General features: G+C 39.1%; 1 protein-coding gene across 2 annotated transcripts; it reads right to left on the bottom strand.

Annotated features, from left to right (window-relative positions):
* Nucleotides 1–321: 321 nt before the first annotated feature.
* Nucleotides 322–22,980, bottom strand: HSPH1 (heat shock protein family H (Hsp110) member 1). Of its 2 annotated transcripts, XM_080353884.1 has the most exons (18): nucleotides 22,691–22,980; nucleotides 21,853–21,910; nucleotides 18,829–18,969; nucleotides 17,225–17,347; nucleotides 15,942–16,041; nucleotides 12,750–12,883; nucleotides 12,016–12,260; nucleotides 10,879–11,107; nucleotides 9,863–9,969; nucleotides 8,376–8,509; nucleotides 6,051–6,256; nucleotides 5,119–5,250; nucleotides 4,228–4,365; nucleotides 3,912–4,037; nucleotides 3,298–3,405; nucleotides 3,085–3,204; nucleotides 1,688–1,849; nucleotides 322–1,187 (listed from the first exon to the last, which is right to left on the bottom strand). In XM_080353884.1, the coding sequence occupies exons 1-18, from the start codon at nucleotides 22,795–22,797 to the stop codon at nucleotides 987–989; spliced, it is 2,571 nt and encodes an 856-aa protein (XP_080210010.1). In that variant the 5' UTR covers nucleotides 22,798–22,980; the 3' UTR covers nucleotides 322–986. The 2 variants fall into 2 exon arrangements, with proteins under 2 accessions (XP_080210010.1, XP_080210011.1); XM_080353885.1 differs by lacking the exon at nucleotides 5,119–5,250.
* Nucleotides 22,981–23,342: the final 362 nt, after the last annotated feature.

Raw genomic sequence — 23,342 nt, 5'->3', positions numbered from 1 at the left:
GTTTAAACATCTGATTCTGAAATGCAAATTGTCTCTAAAACACAGGGTTCTGTGTGTTACAAGTTTTGTTCTAAGCCTTACCATCTATGAAGTTTCCAGGTTCTTTCAGGTGTGTACAGCCCTCAGGGTAAAGGAAAGAAAGAGGCATAAACTTGTTAAGCCACTTGGTTACTTTCAACTCACTGCACAACTGTTCTAAGTGTTCGAGTTTTAAGCCTTTTTACAACTCTTCGCACAGGAACACAAAGCAACAGCCTGTCACAAACCATGAAAAAGGCAACACCAGAAATATTGAAAACAGCTAAACCCAACAAGTCAGGAGATATCAGTAAAGTGAACTTTATTTTAAAGCTCATTAAAAAGCTTCACAATAACACTAACAGAATTAGCATTTCCTTCATTTTATGTACCCCACATGAAAAATGTATTGTTTAGCAAGAGATGAAACGTAAGCGTTTCTGCATGCTACTAACACATTTCACCATCTTATTATCTGATAAGCACTTTGGACTGCAATAATCAAAAACCTTAGAAGAGAAGGGTTTCTTCTGGAAAGTCCTTATGAACGGGACAGACACCAGCTTTTTATTGACATACCCAATTAGATGTCCAGACAAAAGAAAACTACCTTGGCATCTACAAATGCCTACGAAGGTTTTGATTACAATCTTTTGAAGGAGCAGTATATTTCAGATCAAAGGCTTCTTCTCATCTTTAGTGATGCAAAAGGTTAACATACTGCACAGAAGCTTAGTATGAACTCACAATTCCACAGGAATCTGAAAGTTACCAAGGCAATTTTCCTTTTAGGATAGTCAAGACCAACACTATTACTATTCTTCCTCCCATAACACAACATATCCCAGACAAGTTTTAAGAAAAAAATATAAATAGCTCCCAAAACAATGCATTCCCACCCTCCATCACATACGACACAAAAATATCTTCTGTCACGGGATGAAATAACTTGCTGCAAATGCAGTGGTTTAGTCCAAGTCCATGCTAATGGTGTTTTGATCACTTGGATGACATTCGCCATTTTGTTGAGGCATTTCAGAACTTTTGTCATCTTCTCCCATGTCTTCAGTTTTATAATCAGCCCGTTCATGTAGTGGGTTTTCTTCCTTAGGAGAGTCAACTTTTGGTTTTGGCTGTGTCACAACAGGCTCACAGACATTGATTAACTCCTAAAAGAAAGGGAAAAGATGTGGTCAGAATATATACATTAAGGAACTATCAGCTTCATTAGTGTGAAGAGTCCCATGCCCAAAAGACCATTTGAAACTTGCTTCTGTATTTGTTTCTCCAGTCCAGACTGACAAGTACTTATCGTATCCTGAAACAGATTAACTGGTCTAGTTTCTGAAGTTCTGTGGCAAAGCTCTTCAACTCAGTATTTTGGATCTCACATAGGTGTTTTTCAAGACTATTCTATGCCTACCAGTAACATTGAAAAACAACCCAAATTTTTAAGGTGACTGAAAGACAAAATGTCAGTAAGCTCCACAGAATTACATACACTATAGTACAGCTCCTCTGCTTTCTACTGATTCTCCTTCTGTCCAGACTTCCTAACCACCCTTTAAGAACACTGGAGTGGCAAGATGAAACTGGAGGAGAGAGAAATGGACAGCTACCAGTCTAGCTTTAGCACCAGCCTCTAAAATTAGTTTCTTATGGTGCTTACCTGTAGCTTTGCCTTAATTTCACTTGAATGCACAGCTGGATCTTGATCTAAGCTCTTCTTAGCCTGTGCACTCACAGCATTATTCATCCACTCTACCACTTCACCAACACACTTCTCTACTTTCATCATTTCCATTTCATCGATGTGGATATATTTCTCATCCTGCCCAAATACAAACATTTCCTATTAGTTAATTATTTAAAGTTTACTGTCAAGTTATGTCAACAAGAGTATCCTGATTATTTACAACTTACAATCTTTACCAACTTTCAAAATAAATAGAAGTTGGCAACAAGCCAGATCTGTTATAGTAAGAGACAAGAAATATGTCAAAATAAAGCTTCCTTTGCCCAATTATCAAACAAGAAACTTAGTTCACAGAAGAAACAGAAGTTTCACAAACAGGTCATGCAATATAATATAACATTATTAACAGGGTTGATAAAAAAAAACCAAAACACATTCCCTTCCCTTCTGGAGAGTCTTACATGGGCTCAAAGTAGTTTAGACAGTGCCATGCCACATACACAGAAATGGGAAGGATCAGTTGTTAAACTATAGGAGCATCCCCTATAGTGCTGCAGTTACGCAATTAACTGGTATCAGGAGAAGGATCTAACCAGCAACACAATCTATGATTTTAGTTAAGAATTGTAAATATGGATTCACGTCTCAGATGTACTATTTTCAATTATGCTAGTTATTCCAAGACTCTGTAATAATACTAAAGGACTTAATGATAAATTTATAATCTATAGCTGTGAGGACATAATTGTTTCTGATGCAAGTTTCAATCTCAAACTGAACTAGCTTTAGTATTGTGAGCTGACCTACGAAAACTCATTAAGTTGAAACTCAAGGATTAAATTTGCAGAAGGCAGAGATGCATATCAAAGTAATCTTCAAATATCAATGGCAAAGAACCCCACAAACAACAAAAACCAAACCAAAAGAAACCACAACCAACCAAGCCCCCCCAACCAAAAAAAAAACCCCATAAAAACCCCACAAACGCTGATACAGAATAAAAACCCCTAGATGTTTATCCTGAGTAGCTTTTACACTAATGCTTCTCACCATGGCACACTTGTTCCCAAAGAACTGGAAGAAGAACACACTTCTAGAGATGTCAGATTACCATTTAAAAGGTCAAGAATTAGACCACAGTCTAACCATCGTTCGTTATAAAAATGTACTTTTTGGCCTGCAAACCCCCAGAAGTATCAAGTATCTGAAGATATAACACACTAGGCAATACTGAGCACTGGGAAACATTTGTGGTGTTAAATTTGTGACCTATATAACATGCAGCTCATCTGAAAGTGAATTTGAGGCCTCTGACAGCTGGTGAGCCTCAGTGAAACACTATGTGGTAAAGGTACTTTGAGGCCACTTACTTTATTCCTGAATTCCCCAGCTATTGTAGCATAATACTGGAGCCTGTGTCCCAGTTCTTCTAACAGCTTTGGTCGTTCTTCTGCTTCTTGATAGCGCATTTGAATTGGAGTACCTAGTTTCTAGAAAAAGCAATTCCTATGTGTTATGTGATTCATTAACATGGCTTTGTGTCATTTGGAAATTTTGCAATTTGAGCATACTAACAAACCTACCTTTAAATCCTCCAATTTGTCTACATACACCTGCTTAGCTTCATCCTCACCCTCTTCATACAGCCAGCCTTCTGTTTCTGTCAGGAGCGCAGAGAATCCTTGCAGATCCTATGTATCGATATAATTCAAACATTTTGATGTCAAACATCAAAATATGCACCAATTGACTGTGTTTGTCTTGCAGTAACAGGACATTGGTAAATACCATTAATTCTTAGCTTCCTAAATAAAAATTGCATATTTACTGCAGCTTTTGCCTAATCAAATCAATGAAACCACACCAGCTTCTGAACCTGGAAACACACACATCTACAATATCATCCCTTATAGCCTTTTGGCCTTGAATAGGCTAATGCCTGCGGTGCAGCAACGCAGCTTCTCCTATTTACTGACACTATTTGAAATCAAAACTTTACTCCATTTGCAACAAAATTTATTTTCAGGGATATAAACTATTTGCTAAGCCTGAACCTAATTCTACATCAGTCCAAGCCATCATTCAAATAAGTCACAGTTCTCAGCTATTTCCAGGATGGCTGCAAGAAAACTTGACAAAGGAATACAGAATATTTGATATCAGTATTTTCAGAGAAGTTCCAGAAACCACTACCTACCTTTTCACAAACAAACTTTTCATATGGTCCTGACAACTTGTCTCTGAACTCATACACATATTCCTCCACTGCATTCTTCGCATCATTTCTTTCTTTCTCCAGTTTGTCCTGCATAATCATCTTTCCCTGCATAACCACAGAAAATATTTTAATTACAAAAAATACTTATGTTCAAACACATTCTACAAAGCACAGCTCCTGTAAAACACAGTCCACACTCCAGGGTTACAGTCAAAGATCAGAAGTTGCCTTTAAAACCAAACAAATGGTTAATAACTGCAATTAAGAAAGCAGCCTAAACCACACTCTAACTCACCTCTGTTTCAATATACATATTGAGGAGATCTTTTCCTAACTGCCAAACCAAGTTAGCTTCAATAGGGAGTTCCACATTCTTCACTTTTATCTTGGGTTTTTTAGCTTCTGGGGGCTGATCACTTTTCTTCTCATTTGTCTAAGTTGGAGAGAAGAAAAATAAGATTATTTTCCTGACTTCCTTCTGATGAAGTAGAACTATGATGAAAGAAACATTCACAGGAGGAACAAGCAGAGATTTTCTGTGTCTTTTTCAGATTCTTCAAAATACACTTGAGGCACTTTCCCTTCAGGGATTCCACTTGCTATCCTAGTGTGCTTACGGTCTATTTCATGGGCAATTACTGAGCTACAGGAAGGACTTTTCTCAGATATATGGTGTATTTGCAGGTTTTCCAGAAGTGCCCATCTGTAGCTTTGTCAGCATCATCAGTGAAGTGCAATGTCAAGATCTTAACCCAAAACATTTTTCATCTTATACAAATGAAAGAGTAAACTGCCAGCAGTATCATGCAGGCATATGTTTTTCAGATAGATATATATTTCCTCTTAGGTTTATGAATTCCTGATCCCAGCTTCTCTGAGCAGGCCTAATAAGCTTGGCCTCTAACAGCTCTTGAACAAAAGATGTTATGTTTGCAACATAAATTAGCTGTACAATACAGCATAAAGACAGGGAAGTGGTAGAGAGAGACTTCTTGCAGGAATTCTGTTGCAGACTCTTTACAGAAATCATCCTGAGATCTACATGTTATTTCTCACAATAGAAAAGGTATCAAAGTGAAAAAGGTTCCAAGCACCAAGTTCCTTAATTTTTCCTGGAATATGTTACCATTTTAAATGTCACCATTATAGAGCATAACATTTTCAACAGAGTTAAAGGGTCACTCACTTTCTTGACATCTGGGATTTTGTTTTCTTCAGAGGGAGGTTCTGATGAAGGGGGAGACTGTGACGTTTGCTGACCATCAGTTTGTACCTGGGACTGTGTTCCAGCCTCACTGTTCTCTTGCTGGATATTTTTCTGAAATGAAAGCCCAGGCACAAAGGATGTAGAAGGCATGTGCACTTGTATTTAATAAAAGTTATAGGGCACTTCACTTCTGACGCACGTACTGTACAAAGTGCCCTACAAAGCATTCTGTGCACACGCAGAAACACACATGCTTTAACTAATGGAGATACACACTAGGTGCAAGTTCAAAAGGATTTAGTAAAAATGCTACCAGTGCCAGGCTTGCAGCATAATACTCGTATGTGTGTGTGCGCACTACCACTTTCTCTTACAAAAAGTGGCTCTTAATTTGAGTCATAGCTTTTAAGCTTCTTTTCCCCCCTCAGAAAACTATGAAAACATCAAGTCCACCATAACAATGCTGCACTATTCCCCAGTGTTCTGCTCCCATTCAATGGTAGCGATTCCCCTTCCAGCTTTCCATTCCACAAAAAGTTCATAAATTTTACTAATGCAACGGATTACACACAAATCCTTTTCACAAAGAGCACAGATGACTAATAATCCAAACCAAGTTTTCCTATTTGGAACACTCGGACAACAATGGCAGCTGCACACAACCCCACCCTCACACAACCCACCTGCTGCCATTTGGAACTTTTCCCAACAATTGATTTTGAAGTACACATACTTCCACAATAGTACTAATTTTCTCCTGTTCTTACAAAGACATTTCCTGACAGCTACACACATCTTGAAATTAACCTAATTTTGCTTCCTTAGAAGCAGCTATTTTTCTTCCAGAGTATGTAACAGCAGAACACACTTTCATCAGTAAGGACATCCACACACAAGAAAAGTCAACTTACATCACTTGAGTTTTCAATAGGCCTCTGGTCCTGAGATTCCACTTCAGTCTCAACACTGACATCTTCAGTCTCATCACTTTTAACTGGTTCTACCATGGATGCAGTGGACACACTGAAAATACCATGAGTATTGACACGGACTTTCACTTTGACTTTAGACTTCTCTCCATCTTTCTGGGCTGCCACATTCTGGATAACATACCTACCTAAACACAAAAGAATCAATATCACACAGTGGAATTAAATAGATAATATTTCAGAACCAGGAAAACACCTCCCTCTTTCATAGGGGATACATTTTCTAAATATTTGATGAAGCTTCTGTGCTCATCTCATGGTGCCCAAAGTGAATGCTACAAAAAACAAAGAGTATGCTGCTTTTCAGCCAACTCCCCCTTACAAAAGGGAGAACATTTATTCTCATCTCAGGTAGGTTCACCTGCCACTAGTAATACACAGTAAATACAAGAAGTTCACTCCCCCTTACTTGTGCTGCTATTAGTGAGGTGAAAAAACCCACACAAATATTTGGAGTAATGCCAAAGTTAAGTGGTATATCTTAATACAAGTTATTGCCCAACACAGAAACAGTATTTCTAGAAGTGTTCTTTTCAGCTTCTAATATCTATGTAAGCCTGCTCCTGCCTTTTACTCTAGGGCAGAACATAATTGTTTTGTATTAGTAACTCCTATAATACTTGAAACAAGCTTTGTGAAAGTAAGGAACAGACGGACGACTAGTTAATAGTATATGAAGAATCAGATCTCCTTGACAGTAAGAGCAGACATTTTTCCTGCCTACTACATGGTTATTTATATATCACCAAAACAGTGACCTGGAGATTACTATGCTCATATAGCTGCAAAGTACAAGTGCACTGATTTTATCACAGACTGGATGTACACATGCTCACACACACCATTCCCTCCTCAGTAGATCTAAATCACAGGCTTTTACCTGCTTACTTTACAGGGTACAGAATGTAATCCCCCTTGCTTCTAAATCCACTAATACTGGAGTTGGGACTTGTCCTTTTTTTTTTTGCAGTCTTACCAGAACCATTGCCTCACCTATTAGGACTTTTAACAACTCTGTCCTGAGCAAAGAGTTAATTGGTGAGCTGAAAACAGTCTGATTTTCAGTTCAGTTCTTAACAGTTTCCAGAACAGCATTTAAACACCTTCTTGTTTCTTAACACCAGATCGCACTATCAGTCTTTATGGTAAGAGTTAACCTGAAAGGCAGCCTGCTCGTTCTGTATCTACAAAATATTATGCTGGTTTCTAAGACACATGGTATTTAAACTTTGTGACTATGTAAGAACCACAATTTGCTTTGAAGCAGAGAAAATAACTGATGTTTTCATTTAGAATAATAGGTTTTGGTAATTTTGCAGTGCATTAGGTACTAGCTGAAATACTAGTAAATCAATGGAGGTGATTTTGCCCCATATATTCTCCCACTCATTTAAAAAACATTTATAAAGCTTATCTTTAACACTACAGTTCTGTTGACAGTGTATTTTAAGTGCATTGTTAACCAACAGGAGAGGTGTGTGGTCCAGTACTTAACCAAGATTTGTCATTTCTTTACCACTCTGAAAAAAAAAGAAAGTTGAGCTTTCTAACAAAACCAAGCAATTACTTCACAACTACTAATAGCTTTGCATGTAATATTAAGATAAACATACACCAGTTAATTATATGCTTAGAACTAAGAGTAATTAATTGGCCCATCTTTACCATCACAATCTTCTTCTAACTAACCACACTAAGTTCTTTTTAAGTGTCAACACTGTCAATGTTGTAACTTGTTGAAAAGGATGAAAGAGCTGCTTATGAATGTTACCTAGCAAATTTAAATCAATAGCGTAGTTCTGTAGCTGCCACTATTTCAGGTTGTCTTGATTAAAACTTACCCAGCATTATGTCAAATCCAGAAAGTACCGGAAAAAACAACTAGTCACTCAAGGTGTGTTTATATGCAGGATGTATTTTTCAAGTATTACTAGTTTGCTTTAGCGATAAGCAGAAAAAAAAAGATTTTAAAAGCTAAAAAGTTATCGTTTGCAGCGATAACTCTATTCTAGTCCTGGGTATTCAGCTATAGTTTCCCCTTATTTCTTCTTCATCGGATGGAAGCAACTTTAGAAGCTAGAAAAGAAACTCTCCAAATTCAGTCACCTATGTAACCGGAGAATTCAAAACCCAGCCCTCCAGACACAAAACACTAAATATGCTATATAACCATACTGTAATACAGTTACAGAACTGATTTAAGACCAAATGATGTGAGGCAACACCATTTCTAGGACTACTACTTACCAATTTTTGACTCAGGATATGGGACTCCATTGGCATCAGAATAAAAAGCTTCTAACTCAAATGGACCTTTCCTATAGAATGTAAGAACCTTGGAGAAAGGTGCTGGGTGATTTCTGCTGAACACCTCATGAACCCTATAATTAAGAGAAAAAAATACCACTTTTAGTAGAGTATTTGAGCCCAAAAACTTTGATCGAAGATCAGAACTCTTCCAAGAAACATCATCATATTTTGACACCTTTACCCTTCTGAGCAATTCCAAGAAGGATACTTCACTACTGTACTGTATGGAAAAAAATATTACTGTTGTGTACTGTAATGGGAAATTGTCCTATTCCACAAGCAAATAAGTTTAGATGTAGGTGGCAATTCAGTGACAGACTATCAGCAGACCTCCAAAATTTGTTTCCTGCAAAGACATCACTCTGAGCTTAGAACAGCATAATGTAAATCATAATTTGCACCCTTCATCCAATAGTCTCAAAAGGCTAATTATAGCCATCAACTCCTTCCTCATTTACTTTCTGTGGCTTAGTTGAGAACTCTGACACCAAATTATTATTCATTTTTTGATATGACAAAGACAACCAGCTTTATTTTATGTTCTTCCTCTAGGGTCTGTCTGCTATTATGCCAGTCTGACTCTAATTTCCAAGTGAGTTCTGTCTCCTAATAATTGAAGGATGTCATCTGAAAATCTAAATGGGAGAAAATAAGAGTGCCACCTAGAATGTGAACCAACAGGTTTCTCTCAGAAGGATCTGACAGAACAATTATGTTCTGCATCTCCACAGAAGACAGTCAAAAAAGAAAAGGCTGAATTATAAGTATGAGAAAGGTATGAACAGGTCCCTGTAGAACTCCTAACTTCTCAAAAAGTTAACTCAGACCTCTTTACATCCTAGACAGCAATTGCATTTCCTACAGGCATAGCAATAGCTAAAAGCAGAGGTCCAAATCTTAAATTTATTGCAATTACAGTTTCTTATCTTGAAAATTTTAAGAGTTAAATCCTTGCTTCTGTTTCCAGCCAGAAAAGTATCATCCATGCAAGCTAACAATATTTACATAGTGCATAATGTTCCTACAAGAATCCAGAGAGGTGTTAGGAACATCTTGAGTAAAAAGAATCCAGCAAGGAAAGCGGGATTAGGATCCAACAGCTGTTCTAGTTCATTTTGTATCCCAAAACCTGACAAGCAGACAAAGGCAATGCAAGACAAGATACTGGTTGGTAGCTCATTCAATCACTTTTTTTTTTTTCCCATCTCTTTTTTTTTTTTTTTTTTTTTAAACGTATGAGGAGTTACAGTTAAAATTTCAACACATGCCTCTACACAATCTCCATTGTCAACTATCTCTGGTACATGGCCTACGGGTTTTCTGCACCAGAATGTCAAGTTCCTAATTTAAATGCAACCAAGATCATCATCCTTGAATTATGAAGGCAAATATAGTTTCACTGAACTGTAGTGAGAGGTACCTACCCTTCAGTGTCCTCTGCTTCTGTGTTCCACAATAGAGATATTGCAAAAGGTGTAGCATCTGTCACAGAGAACTCTCTCACTTTAAAAGCCGGAGAAAGAATTGCACACTAAACAAAAGCAGACACACAAAGTTGGTTAACTGCTCTGCTCTACCCACACAGAACAGCTAAACATCTTCAAACAAGAAAAAGAACTGTGTTTGCTTTGGTAAGTTGCTTGATTTCAGTGGAATATGATATGAACAAAGAAATCTCATGCAGAAGTGTTTATACCCTTTAGGTTAGCAGGACTTTTGGCCTTTTTCTTACCATAGCTTGTAAAAAAGGGTAACAGTCTAAATGAATACCAGGACTGTAAATAATTGGGAGTTCTGTGTTACTTGGTCATAAAAGCAGCAGTGTTTATCTCACAGAGCCTGCTTCTTTCCCTGGAGACAACTGATTGCTAATGATAGAAAGCAATTAATGAGATGAGGTAAAGAAACAAGTCAAAGAGGGGGTGAAATAAGACAATAAGGAGAAAAGGAAGAAGGCAGTGGTTTGCTTGTAAAAAATAGCTCACTAGTTGGAAACTGTAAAATGGGGGAAGATGCAAAAGAAGTGTGTTTCACACTGATGGAAAGTTGGATATCAGAAAATGCAAACCTGCAGTGTTTTGGGCTTTTCACAGATAACTTCTCATACACTTGGTTGATTAAAAATCTCTTCCCTCAGCTTCACAAGAACTTAAATTTTTCTTATTAAAGACACCTAGATCTTGTTCTTCAGAAGATAAGAGTGGACTGCTTACATAATACACACAGCATCAGCACCTTTGAGTAAAGTACTGCACTGCAGAGGAGCACTCCGGACTTTTTAAACAGCACAAGTCCATAAAAAGACCCAGTAAACATGTATGTTCCCTTGTGTGCTTTAAAATTTACCACTTCTGCCATTTCTCATAACTGCTTGGCTAATTCTTCAAAAAAGTGTTCTCAAGGAACATTCTAAATTTAACAAGTGTTGCCAGTACCATACCTGCAGAGCACAGCCCCTAGCTATGGCTTCATCCGCATTCAGTGTTGTACTAATATCTTTGCCAAAGAATTTAGCAATCCTCTCTTTAACAGCAGGAATGCGGGTTGCTCCTCCTACAATCTCTACAGCAGTGACATCTTCCACTTTCAGTTGTGTTTGTTCCATTAATGAAAGCAGAGGCACTTCTATCCTTTGTAGCAAGTCAGCACACAGTTCTTCAAATTGTGACCTAAGGAAAGAAATTAATTAACCAATGAAGGCCTGTCCAACCCCTAAGATTTCTTGGTATTCTTGTTTCCAAACTGATGCTGATCGGGTCTGTTAACTACACTGCAAAGACACTTAAAGCTAAACCCATGTGAACAGGCTGAAGTGACAACCATACACAAGGCAGAAGATGAAGAGCTGCTTACAGATTTTCCTACGCTGCTATCAATGTAGTTTTGTAAGATAAAGGTATTGTTTGAGCAAGTGCTACATATGTGCCTCTCAGCATAGGTTACACATAAGAAAACACTGATACTTCCTTTATAATGAAAAACTATTGCCTAAATACTGGAGGGAAGAAAAAACAAATGCACACCCCTCTCTTGGCAGTAGTTACAGGACTAACAGTGACTACAATTAAGTTGTGGTTGTGCATGTGTGCGAGAGAGAGAAACACACACACAGAACTTCATTTACACTCAGGACATAATCAAGTCATCTCCCATAAGCACCATTTCTGTCCTCTTATTTCTCTGCCAATATCCACAGTTACAATAAGAGCAGAAAAAAGGAACGGAGTTTCAGTTGTTGCTATCTTGAGAGCAGTATGGGATTTAGGTTACCTAAAATATGCAGGAGGCCTAAATATGCAGCCAACCCCCCTGGGTCTGGTTTGCATGCATCAACCTATGGTTTTAAGAATGTGTCATTCTCCAAGCTTCTTATGCATGATTATTACACTGAAACATTGTTCAGTTAGCTGAATATTACATTTCACAGCCTTAGTTATTCTAGCATTATAAAAAAGCCATAGCTATTCAGCACTTGTGCTTAATTTTAGCACAGAAAGTTTATTTCAAACATGGAAAGAAATACTTGTTTTAAGAAATACGACCACCAAGGCAACTGCCTGTCTTGCATAGAACTCACCTGTTCATTTTTCCAGATACATCAGTATCATTCATGAAACACTCAATATTTAGGGGAATGTCTGTGCTATTTGAACTCATTAGTTTCTTCAGCTTCTCACATTCCTGATACAGACGAAGAAGAGCTCGAACTTTCGTTTTTGGATCCAGTTTGTACTTTGCCTTTATTTCTGCACAAAAGTAATCTACTAGCTTTCCATCAAAGTTTCTTCCGCCCAGGAAAGGGTCAAATGCTGTGCCAAGTACCTGGTTTGAAAGAACACAATTACTCAGTCTTACCCCCAGTAAAAATCAAATGGAATAGCAGTCCTCCCATGTCAGCCAGCCTTCGCTTCAAAAAGGCTGGGGACAACTTGGCCTATCTTAATGCACACGATTAAGTACTTTAATTAACCATATCAGCCAAGAATTGCTCTTCATTTTTAACAGTGAAAGTAAGACTAAATAACTAGGTGACAATCCTAAACATTCAAAATTTTAATACACACACATTTAGATAAAATATTTTAAATTATAGCAGTTGTGTATCTTACATTGGTGGACTACAAGGAATTTACACAACCTCTATTTGAAACCATCCTAATGAAATGAAGGACACTGAAAAATCTTCACCTTTTGATTTGTTGCCTCTTCCCATGCATTAAATGATTTCAGAATTTTCAAAACAAGGAAAGTTTACAGGCTATTTGACCATAATGTCTCAGAAGCCCTTTTATTTTCATTTTATCTTACTACCTTAAGTTTACTCTTGTTGAATGCACAGGCTGATACTTGAAATGCAGAATGTCCCATATCAACAAACACAACTATCCGTGGCTTCTCTTCAGGAGCTGGAAGGTCTTGTTTATAAATTCCATAATTCAGAGCCACTGTAAAAAAAGTATCAGATATTATCAGTGCAGTGTCTAAGTAGTTTCCAATTGCATGCCATCACAACCCTGTGACTATTAAGCTACAGGATCAAGTGCAGCAAAACAAATCCAGACATACACCTATGCAAGGTCTTACCTACATGGAACATATGTTGCAGGATTTGAATGGCAAATCATCCTTCCTCAGTCATGTATATACTCTTTAAATGGGCAAGCACGCAAAACTAAGTAGCAATAGCCCTGTTTGGGGTTTCCTACTTTGTTCTGTTTATTAACAACTCTTTTTTTCCTTTGCATAGTAATCAATAACACAGAGCATCTTTATAACAAAACCTAAACTCAGTTTCATATTTTCAAAGGGTATCTCCAAGACACAAAGGTTGTGTCTGAAATTTGCATAAATGGTCTGCAGAGGTTGCAAAAGGGAATAATCACATACTATACAGAGTATCAGGAAGGGACAGTTTATGAAATCCATCAAACGTGTAAAACAGAAGCCAGTGTGGCATGTAAACACTGGATAATGAAGTCAAAGGACAGAACACGGTTTTGCAGCAGCAGCAATTCTGGATGGACAGCAGTGTTAAAGCTAGCAGGAGGCTGATGCAGTAATTGAACATAAATAAAACCCTAGAGAGTCTTGGCTACATGGTTGTGTAGGGAAGGCTGAGATTTTGGCACAAGATAGAACGTGCAAGAATATACATTTGCATATGATGAAAAAAAATCCCCAAATGAAGATAACAGCCAGGCTACCAGACAGATTGTCAGGAAAGAGCATTAGAGAAGGTGGTAAGGAAGGCTGGGAATACATGCTCTGAAGAGAAATGTTTTACAGTCACACTGACATTCTCTCACTTGAGGAGCAAAGGACATCAGCTCCCTCTCTCACATCAAAAGCAGACCATCTGGAACAAGGACAGTCAAGTTTCCCACTGATCAGAGAGCTGAGATTTATGGGTTCCAGTGTCTAATAAAGTTCACCTGCAGCTGGTACACTCATTCTCATCTGCATGGATTCTTTGGGGTCTATAAAAACCCAATACCAACATTCAATCCCTCCCACTAGCAGTCATTAAGAGGTATAATTTAAAATAGAATATCTGTTTCACAAAACATATCTGTTATATCCTCAAGATCTAGATTTGACTTAAATTGTGTATTAGAGTGTTCTTTCACATAACATTTGTATTTTTGAGCAGACTGAATATGTTGGCCTTGTTTCCAAGCTAAAAATAAATTTATGAACAAATCTTGATAAATCGCAGCAGCATTTGTCTCTTGTTAAAAAAAAATAAAACTATTTTTCTTTTCTGCCCCACTGTATCTCAGGACCCCTTCCTAAAGATATAGTAAAAGTTTCTTACATTGAAAATATTAGAAAAACTTCAACACTACCCATTCACTTTGCAAGGTAATGAAAGAAAACTTGAAACACTGTGTGCTACACAGTAATGAAATGCTATTGGTGCTGCTAAGGGGATGAAAGAGCTTTCTGCTTTTCTGAGGGCTGTTCATTCCAAAGGCAAAACTTCTAAAGATCCTTGCTAAAAAGTCCTGAAAAACTCTCAGGGCTGTTGCATGGCCAAAGACTGGGCTGATGTGTTCTGCCAAATAAACAAAAAGGAAGTGATAATGCTTTTAGTTGCCTTATATCACATCACCCCATCATGAGAGGTCATTTCTGAATTGGGTGTGAAGTGTTTACTCCTGCTTCAGTACAGAAAGGGGTTGGAAAGGTACTCTTTTGACTGCTAAGGTTGGAAAGTGCACTTTTTTTGAGTGCTAAACTAACTTTTTTCTCTATGGATATAAATTTTCTTCATAAGCATTCTGAAAATTGAATTTGAAAGTTAAAAAGAGAGGGTCAGATGTTTGCCCTTCTTCCTCCTCTCTCCACAGTCACCCTAGAGGTGTTTAAGCCCTGTTAACTCTGAAGAAAACAGACAAATTGTACCTACCATGGGGTCCACAGTCAGTTCAAGAATTCACACTATCACATGTTCTCTGAAGCACTCTTTGCAGAGAATTAAGCTAAAGCTAGGTGACAGAAACATGCACCTATGGATTTTGCAATGATGCAGTCAGATTTGCTCTTCACTAGGTGCAAATACATCGTATTCAATGTAAAGATTGTAATACTGATGAAATCAATACATCTACTAGAAATCCTATACATTACTATGTAGACACTCATCTGAAAACAATTCTGGAAAAACACTTTAAGATACCACTCCATCAATGCATATTTAGATTACTCCTTAAAATAAATAAAATAGAAAATACAAAAGTATGAATCCAGCTGGTGTACACCATAAATGCTTATATAGAACATTCTTCTAAAGTTAACTCTTTCCTACTTATCTAACTACTGTGGGCAGTGGGAGCAGAAAAGTAATTGTCTTCTGGTACAGACCTCTACTTCCAACTTCCTAGGCCTTCCCCTAGGAAACCAACACTAGTTATTATGCTTCTTAAAACCACAGAACAAAGGCTCTATCAGCAAATGCAAACAGAAAAATGCAGGAAGACAGGGTAAGAATGCTTGTTTCAGGAAAGACCAGATAAATTCTTGGTTCTGCCAATGTGTTTTTAGAGTTCTGAACAGGTTAGCAAACGGGATTGCCTTTTTTTGTGTGTGTATTTCAAAACCACAATTACACTGACAAAAGCCTTGGAAATCAATAAGCATTGACATTTAATCAAAGACCTTCCTTTAAGAGTGCCTGAAGCCCACAACTGTTCATCATAAGGTTTCTTCCTTATGGAAAAATTTTACTTCCTCTGGACAGCAAACTAAATGGGCAAGTAGTCCAGGCACATGTGGCAACTCCTAAGTACGTACTCAGGTAGATAACTATCACTAAAGCTTCATCTCTTCTACCCTTTCACACAAAAGACATTAAAATGAAAGACTGTAAATCAAGAGAAGAGCAACAAGTTTTCAGATGTTGAAGTCTCATGTCTGATTTTTCAAGTCAGCCCTGCTTCTTAGAGTAACTAAACGCACTATCACATCTTTCATTTGCAGAAACTGCTATTTTACCCCACTTACCTGCTGTCATGTCATTCATTAATCTAAGACAATTTAATCCAACAATCTGAGCTGCATCCAGAACAGACCTCCTTTCAGCATCTGTGAAAAATGATGGAACCTAAACAAAACAGGCAAGAATGGGAAGTTACTTTCAGAAAATGTGACATCACGCTGTTTATTTGAAAGTCTTCATTTTAAAATTGCATCTATTTCTCCTCTTCGAGGAATACACTTGCTCACTACAAGTCTTTTCATATGCAGCTACTGTACTGAATAGGCACTTCATATATTCTACTGAATCAAGCTGAGATGGAATTAAATGAGCAGCTAGTTTACATGAGGACACACTAGCAAGAAACAAATCAGTTTATTTGTATACAGATGCTAGAAATATTAATTACTAGTGCAAAATACAAAACTGGGTATTACAGAGACAGACGGAATAACATTTAGTCAGAACTTGTGGATGTATTCCTGCCCAAGAAAGTGAACAGGGGAAAAAGTAACATAATATTACAGACGTGAGAGATATAAATAACTAAGAGATAATGAATAAGGAGAATGTTTTGGCCAAAATGACTTCCAGAAAGAAGTGGTAAGAGATTCTGAAGGAATATTTTGTTGAAAATTTGCTACAGATCTCTAGCACTGGTGTTAGACGATGACCTCTGATCCTCAGGGACAAAAACTACACCATTAGAAGACACTAACTTTCCAGGTATCAACTAAAAAACAAACTTTATTAATAACAGAACTAAATTTTCCTAGATGCAACATGAGACAGAATTGTTCCAAGAGTCATTGAGAACACAGAGGCAGATGTTATTTTATACTCATGCTTTGCAATGGAATGACTGTTCTTCATCTGAGGTCATTTTCTGTGCAGTCACAAGTTGGGAAAAAAAAATTAACTTACTGAGAGTATGAACATAAGACAGAAACTAAGATTTTCAGCTGCCAGAGGGCAAACTTTGATAAACAAAGGTGTCTTTAATGAGTAATTAGTGTGCTTAGTCATAGAAACAAGCTGCAGCAGAAGGGTACATTCCTGGATCCCAGAAATACTCTGGGTCTGAAAGTTCAGATATCACCAAGAAAATAAGTTCACAAAGTGGGTCAGGGTCTGGAATACGGAAGCAGCCCTGGGATTTCTTTAAGTCAAAAGCTCTAAAGCTAGTTAAGATTAATCCCTTTGTAAGTGCTTTTGCCATGTTCTTTTTCACTCTACATGAATAGAAACAAAATGCCCTCAATAACTGAAGTTAAAAGACATCATGTTCCTGTGCACTACAATTACTTACAGAAATAACACAGTCTGTTACTGGCTTTTTCAGGTTACTTTCTGCAGTCTCCTTCAATTTAGTCAATAACATTGCTGAAATCTGTTCCACACTGAAGATATGCTCCTCATCCATGTACATGACCTGGACAGAAGAAACAGGTAGAATAATTCCATTCTTTCAAATGGAGGAAAAATTACTTTAAATGTTTTCTGATACACTGCTAACTAATACTCTGTCAATCATGACATGCTTAATTATTTCATTATGGTACTTCACTTTACAATTTGATTTCCCAGTTGAGTGCCTACAGAAGCAATAATCCCATTTTCACAGCCTTAAAACATCAAGAACCATATGAACTCTATAGAGGAAGGAAATGGCTAGAAAGTGATTTAAAAAGTGACACAAGTCTAAAATGTGACTAAAGCTAGACATGCTCACATAGCATTATGAAAAAAAAAGCTAAACACACCCATCAATTTCCAAACTGCTGCCAATTGCAAAGAAGTCCAGAATGACTTGCAGACTATTACTGCAAGGTTAAGATGAAGCTCAGCAAACAGTTTGTTTGTTGCTCCCTTACCAAGAAATGTTACTTACTGAATCAATTCTCAAAACTTTTTAGCAACAGTTAAGTAGAAAAAAAAATACTCATTTGCTCTCCAAACTGTCTGAGAACGAAGAAGAAATACCAAGTAGCACTGTTCTCCCAATACTAGACCTTCTCATATAGTAAAAGACCACGCAATTAAAAGAAAACTTTAATTTCTGTCTGAATTTATTCATTACCCTCACAAGTCACAAACAGCATAAGAAAAAGCATCCCCTCTTTTGTAAAGCTTGACTACTTTTCCAGACAGAATTCTTTCTAGTGTACAATCTCTTCTGTAATCTATTCATTACCTAGGCCTGATCTATACTGAAGTTTTGAGACATTAGTTCAAGGTTCAAGAGTAACAAACTAAACCAAGCTAGAGTCTTCATTAGTGAAGCAGCACGATCTTTTATGCCAGCAAGGCTTCATTATCAGTATTTTCATATACTTCTGCAAATGAATACAATGTTATTAACTGCACCTATTCTAGGAAAAGCTGACATTGTATCAGAAAATTCTTTGATATGTAAGGAAGAGTCAGTCTGCAATGTGGCTCAAAATAAGTTTGCACATCTGTAGCAAGTAACGGATAAACACGTCCTTCATTTATAGCAATTACTCTAAAGAAAAGTTGCTGCTACTTTATAAGGAATTTGTAATCACGTAATTAGACTGCTGCAATGCATTCCACACAAGAGTGACAGAAAGGTTAATGCTTTGAAGGAAAACCATATGACCCCATAATTATCTTAGCAGCTTTTCTGCAGCAATGTTTGAGCTGGATGTGCAATTTGCCAACAGGGAAGCTCACATTTCAGCAATTACTCACAAATGAACCTTAATTTGATAGTTAACATCCACTATTTAAAGATGAAGCTGTCTATTCATAGAAGGGCTCTTCTTTAACAGAAAAGTTAATGGAAACCTTTAAAATAATCAAATTAAACCCATATTTTCATGACGAGGTGCTGAAATGTAAACTTTCAAATTTAGCTATGAACCCCTAAAAGATACACTGCAAATTTACCTTTACTCCAACTCCACCGTTCTTCATAGGAACCAAATCATAGCTCAACTTTTCTTTTTCCTTCTGAACAAAAGGATCATTAAATGCACGGCCATGGAATCTCTTGAAGTTAGATACCGTGTTGTGGGCATGAGTAATTTGCTGTAAAGAAATACAGGATATTTAGAAATCCACTCTTACTCAGCCTGTAATGTTCAGTGCTGCTCTGTATGCTCCCAAGCATCAGTCAAGTTCTAAAACAACTCCTCACTCACTTGTCACATCTGTTTCTGTAACACCTTTGTATCACCTCGTTACTGCAGAAGACTGTATGAGTCACAGACCACTAAGCATTATAAGGATTATACAAGTATCTCTAAAACCTTGAAGTAAACAGGTAGAGCAATAACAGGATCTGTAGGGCCTGCTACTTTACACACCTAATTTAGGCACAAGTAAAACAATAAAAGACAGGAGCCAGCTTCATAAGTAGTTACAATGCTTGCGAACTGGCACTTCAATTCCAGCCAGCTCACCTCCAGCTGTTCACTTCAAACCCCATTACACTATCTGCAAACAACTGGTTTTGCAGTTAAGTTTCAAGCTGACAAGTCTCCCCATAGATTTCAATACCCAGCATTTTTTTCCCCCTGAACTACTTTTAAACGATGTAATTTCCCTGTTCATGTTTACCTAGCAGCCACTCAAACTCTGGCACTAGACCAAAGAAGGGTACAGTCCATAGACAACAGCAGGAAACATGATGCTCTTTTTTTGGTAACAATGTCAGCCTAAAGTACAAGCTGAGCTACAGTGCAAGCTCCCCACAGAACCAACTGACCTAGAGAAAGCATTTCTTTATCAGGAATCCAATGGAGAATGAAAATTATACAACCAGACGGGCCTAGAAGAGATACTGAAAGTATCTTGAAGTAGAATGAATTCTCTTCTCTTGGAGAGAAACCATAGAAGTGTGGTGTTCTCTCCAGAACAGATTTAAACAGGCACCAACAGATTGCATAATATAATAACTCGGATGACAAGCATACTGAGGAAGATTTCTAGCATTCACTACCCTCAAAGGAAAGCACCAGTTTCTTATTGCATGCAAAATTTTCCATAATCGAATTGAAGAATTTGAGCTACATCTTATCTTAGAAAACTATGCAACTATGACAGTTCTCCAACAGAAAAGATCCCTGACAAAGCAGCAGGCCATACCCATACTATTAAGCAGTAACTTTCAGAAAGCTGTGTGCGTGGAGAGAAAGATGTCACACACAAGTTCCCTACTAGGAATCATCCTTGGTTTATTCTAATTGCCAAACAGCGCTCAGTATGAGTTAGTTCAGGTCAAAAATCATGCCAGGAACAATTCCAGTACTTTAATGCAATAGAGTATTTAGGTTCCTGTGTCCAGCTTCAGAGTATTTGAAGGCTACGTAATTCACAGCTCTAATGTAGAAGAACATGGAAGCAAAAATTATTAACACGCAGTAGGCAGAGAAGCACACTCTGATAGCTTTTACAGCCTAATTTAGAATTAACCTAAGAGCCTTTTCTAAGAAAACAATCTTAAGATATTTTTAGAGTAATTGTATGCCATTAGGTCTGTAGCATGTTTTAATATCTTCCTGCTTAGTCACAATCAAGAAAGCTGAAATTTATGGTCTGTTAATTAACATACTGCTCTCATCTCCAATGCTATAAGACCTGCCTAAAGGAAACAAATTCTCTGTAAATCTGCTCCAACAGCAGCTCCTCAAGTGTTAAAGAGATGAGCTCTCTCACACACACAACCACATTGTTGAAGTCACTATAGGATGATCAGGGGGGTGGAGGAGGGGTTCGTTTGTTTTTAAAATAAAGTCATTCAAATGAAAGTTCTACTCCTTGATTTAAATAGCTACCACACCCTAGGACACTGAAAAAATATAACTCTAGTTGTCCATGTCAAGAAACTACTTCATTTACAAAAGCAACATGATTCACATCTCAGGTGGTCAGCCAAACTGGACCACTGGCAGCAAGCAAGTACACAGGATTCAGGTCACTTGCTGTTTTCAGTATCAATACATTTCAATACACTGATGAATCACACTACTTTCCAACTCACAATAATGGAAGCAGTCAAATAAACAAAAGCAATGCTAAAACCAAACATAAGAAAAAACCCACAAAAATATGTATTTACTTAATCACTCCACCTGTATCTGTAACCACCTTAATCACTTAAGCTGTATCTGAAAGCGTGTATGTGCTTATGAACATGTAATCTAACATATTTCCTCAGCTGTCCAAAATTAAGAGCTATGACACTGGCATAAAAGTCTCCTTTAGTGCTCTCTCCATGGAAACCTTCTGCAGCCCTTTTACTACATGGAGGCCCCATGCCCTGCTCCTCCGGCAGCAGTTATGTAACAATCCACAATATGATACCATACCTGAGGATTTATTTAGCTGCTACATCTAGTTATCCTAACATTTGTCAGAATTAAGCTCTCCTTTTAAATAGAAAAATACTACTTTAAGGAAGAAAACATTCAATCTTTCAGAGCATCTCTATTAAAAAACCCCAACAAAGTAAGAACTTATACCTTCAAAAACACAGGCATACAACTTTTCAGTGAAATCAAACATATTGAGCTATCTAAATAGCTTTAAGAATTTGAGTGAAGACTCTTCCTTTGCATCTCATTTTAAGAAACTATACACAGCATTTGAAGTGCTTTCCTTCAAGTGTAAGGAAAATCCTACATACAAGCACTATGAAAAAAAATCCCCCAATGACCTTAACTTGTCAGAAAAGGAACATGTTCAACTGGAAAACATTAGCATTAATGAAAGAGAGCAGTAGCATTCTAACAAAACCAACATATACTGCATTTATCTGAAGGAAGCACGGCAGAATAATGCAGCATTTCTAAACGAAAAGATGTAACAAGGAAAATTAAGTTTTTTGGGTTTAACTACAGCTCTTTTCACACTCACTGGTACTTGAACACTTCGCACTGGCCAATTCACAAATGCCAGGAAACGACCTACCTGGTTTTTAGCCGAGACACCAATAGCTCTGTTTTTTGATCCAAATGAAACCACCGATCTGAAAGAACAACAGGCTAATTAACTCAGTGCTACAAACAACCGTGACTGAGGACTGTCACAGAAACATTTTCTGCAACTGCGAGTAAAACACCAAAGTCTTTCTGTTGAAATGCCGTCCTTCCAACTTGCTGTAAAACACTACAATAAGACTCTTATCCATTTTAACGTCTTGGCTCGAATCCAGGACTTTTCACAACGGTTTATCCAAGCAGTTAAACACGATGATCACAATTAAGATCTCCCATCCAGACTACATCCTACCTGTCAGTGTTCGGCTGCTCGTAACTTTACAACGAACTCCTGCTTTGAGCCCAAGGCTTTCTATATCTGACTACAGACTACCGCTCCAGAGCAGCTCTAAGAGCCCACGCGAGCACAAAGGCGCGGGGGGGTGTCCCATTTAACGCGGGGTGTCCCATTTAAGCCAGGCTGCCCCGTCGGGGATCCACCAGGCAGCGGCCGGCTCTCCCAGCCAGACGCGCAGCCGAGAAACCCGCACCGCAGGCCGGCCACACGTGCAGGTCGGTGCCGCCGGACACGCTCCGGCCCCGGCTCGGGGGATCCACAGAGCGGAGCGCCGACCGGCGCAGCCTCTCCGCCGCCGAGCGCCTGACCCCAGCCCGCCCCGCAGCCTCTCGAGGGTCCGTCAGAAGGCGGCGAGTGCCGGGGACCACGCAGCCGACATCCCCTTCACCCACCCGCTTCCAGTGCCTTCCGGCCCGGACCCTCCGCCGGCCGCTAACCAGGACCCGCCGCGCCCCCCGCACTCCTCACTCACGGCGTGCACCGGTCGCTGAACTCGTTGGCGACGGTCTCGATGCCGCCGGCCCGCGCCACGGCGATGTAGCAGCTCTGGAAGCCCAGGTCAAAGCCCACCACGGCCATGGCCCCACGGCCCGGGGGAGGGGAGGCCCCCGCCCTGCCCCGGCTCGCTCCCGGCGCTGCGGCCGCCGGCCCCGGTGCTGCGCGCGGCGGCCCCGTGCGCAGGCGGGAGGGAGGAGAGAGAAGCCGGCGCCGCCGCTTTAAATATGACAATGAGACGAAGTTTCCAGAAACTGCGGCAACCACTCACCGGCTCCACGTGCGGCTTCCGCTTCCGCCTTCGGCGGCGTTCTCGAACAATTCCTGCCAATCAGCGGCGCCGAGGCTCGGTGACGTAAGCCGTTCTCATGGCGACCGGGGACGCCGCCGCCTCCGCCAAGGGAAGAGGCGGGGGCGGGGTGCGCCGGCCGGTGTCAGAGCCGGCGGGGCAGGGGCGGGGCCGCACGGGGAAGGCGGCGGGGGCGGGAAGCGCGCGTAGGCGGTGTCTCGCGCCCGGCTCTTGGTGGCGGTTAAACGGCTTCCCCGCGCGGCGGGGAGCGAGTTCTGGCGCTGCTTCCTCCGCACGTCCCCCTGCTCCCGTCGCCTTCCTTTCCCGGCTCTTTCGCTCG

This window comes from Nesoenas mayeri (assembly GCF_963082525.1).
Source record: "Nesoenas mayeri genome assembly, chromosome: 1".
Lineage (NCBI taxonomy): Eukaryota > Metazoa > Chordata > Aves > Columbiformes > Columbidae > Nesoenas > Nesoenas mayeri.
Note: the sequence above shows the minus strand (reverse complement) of the source record. Positions and strands in the feature narration are given on the sequence as shown.

Bases quoted from the DNA above. Each gene is read 5' to 3' on its own strand.
- HSPH1 (XM_080353884.1), bottom strand. From the start codon at position 22,797: ATGGCCGTGGTGGGCTTTGACCTGGGCTTCCAGAGCTGCTACATCGCC. The intron at 12,261-12,749 runs GTAGTAAGATAA...CTTTCAAACCAG, and splicing joins TCAACAAGAGTAAACTTAAG to GTACTTGGCACAGCATTTGA. The intron at 3,205-3,297 runs GTAGGTTTGTTA...TGCTTTTTCTAG, and splicing joins ACAAATTGGAGGATTTAAAG to AAACTAGGTACTCCAATTCA.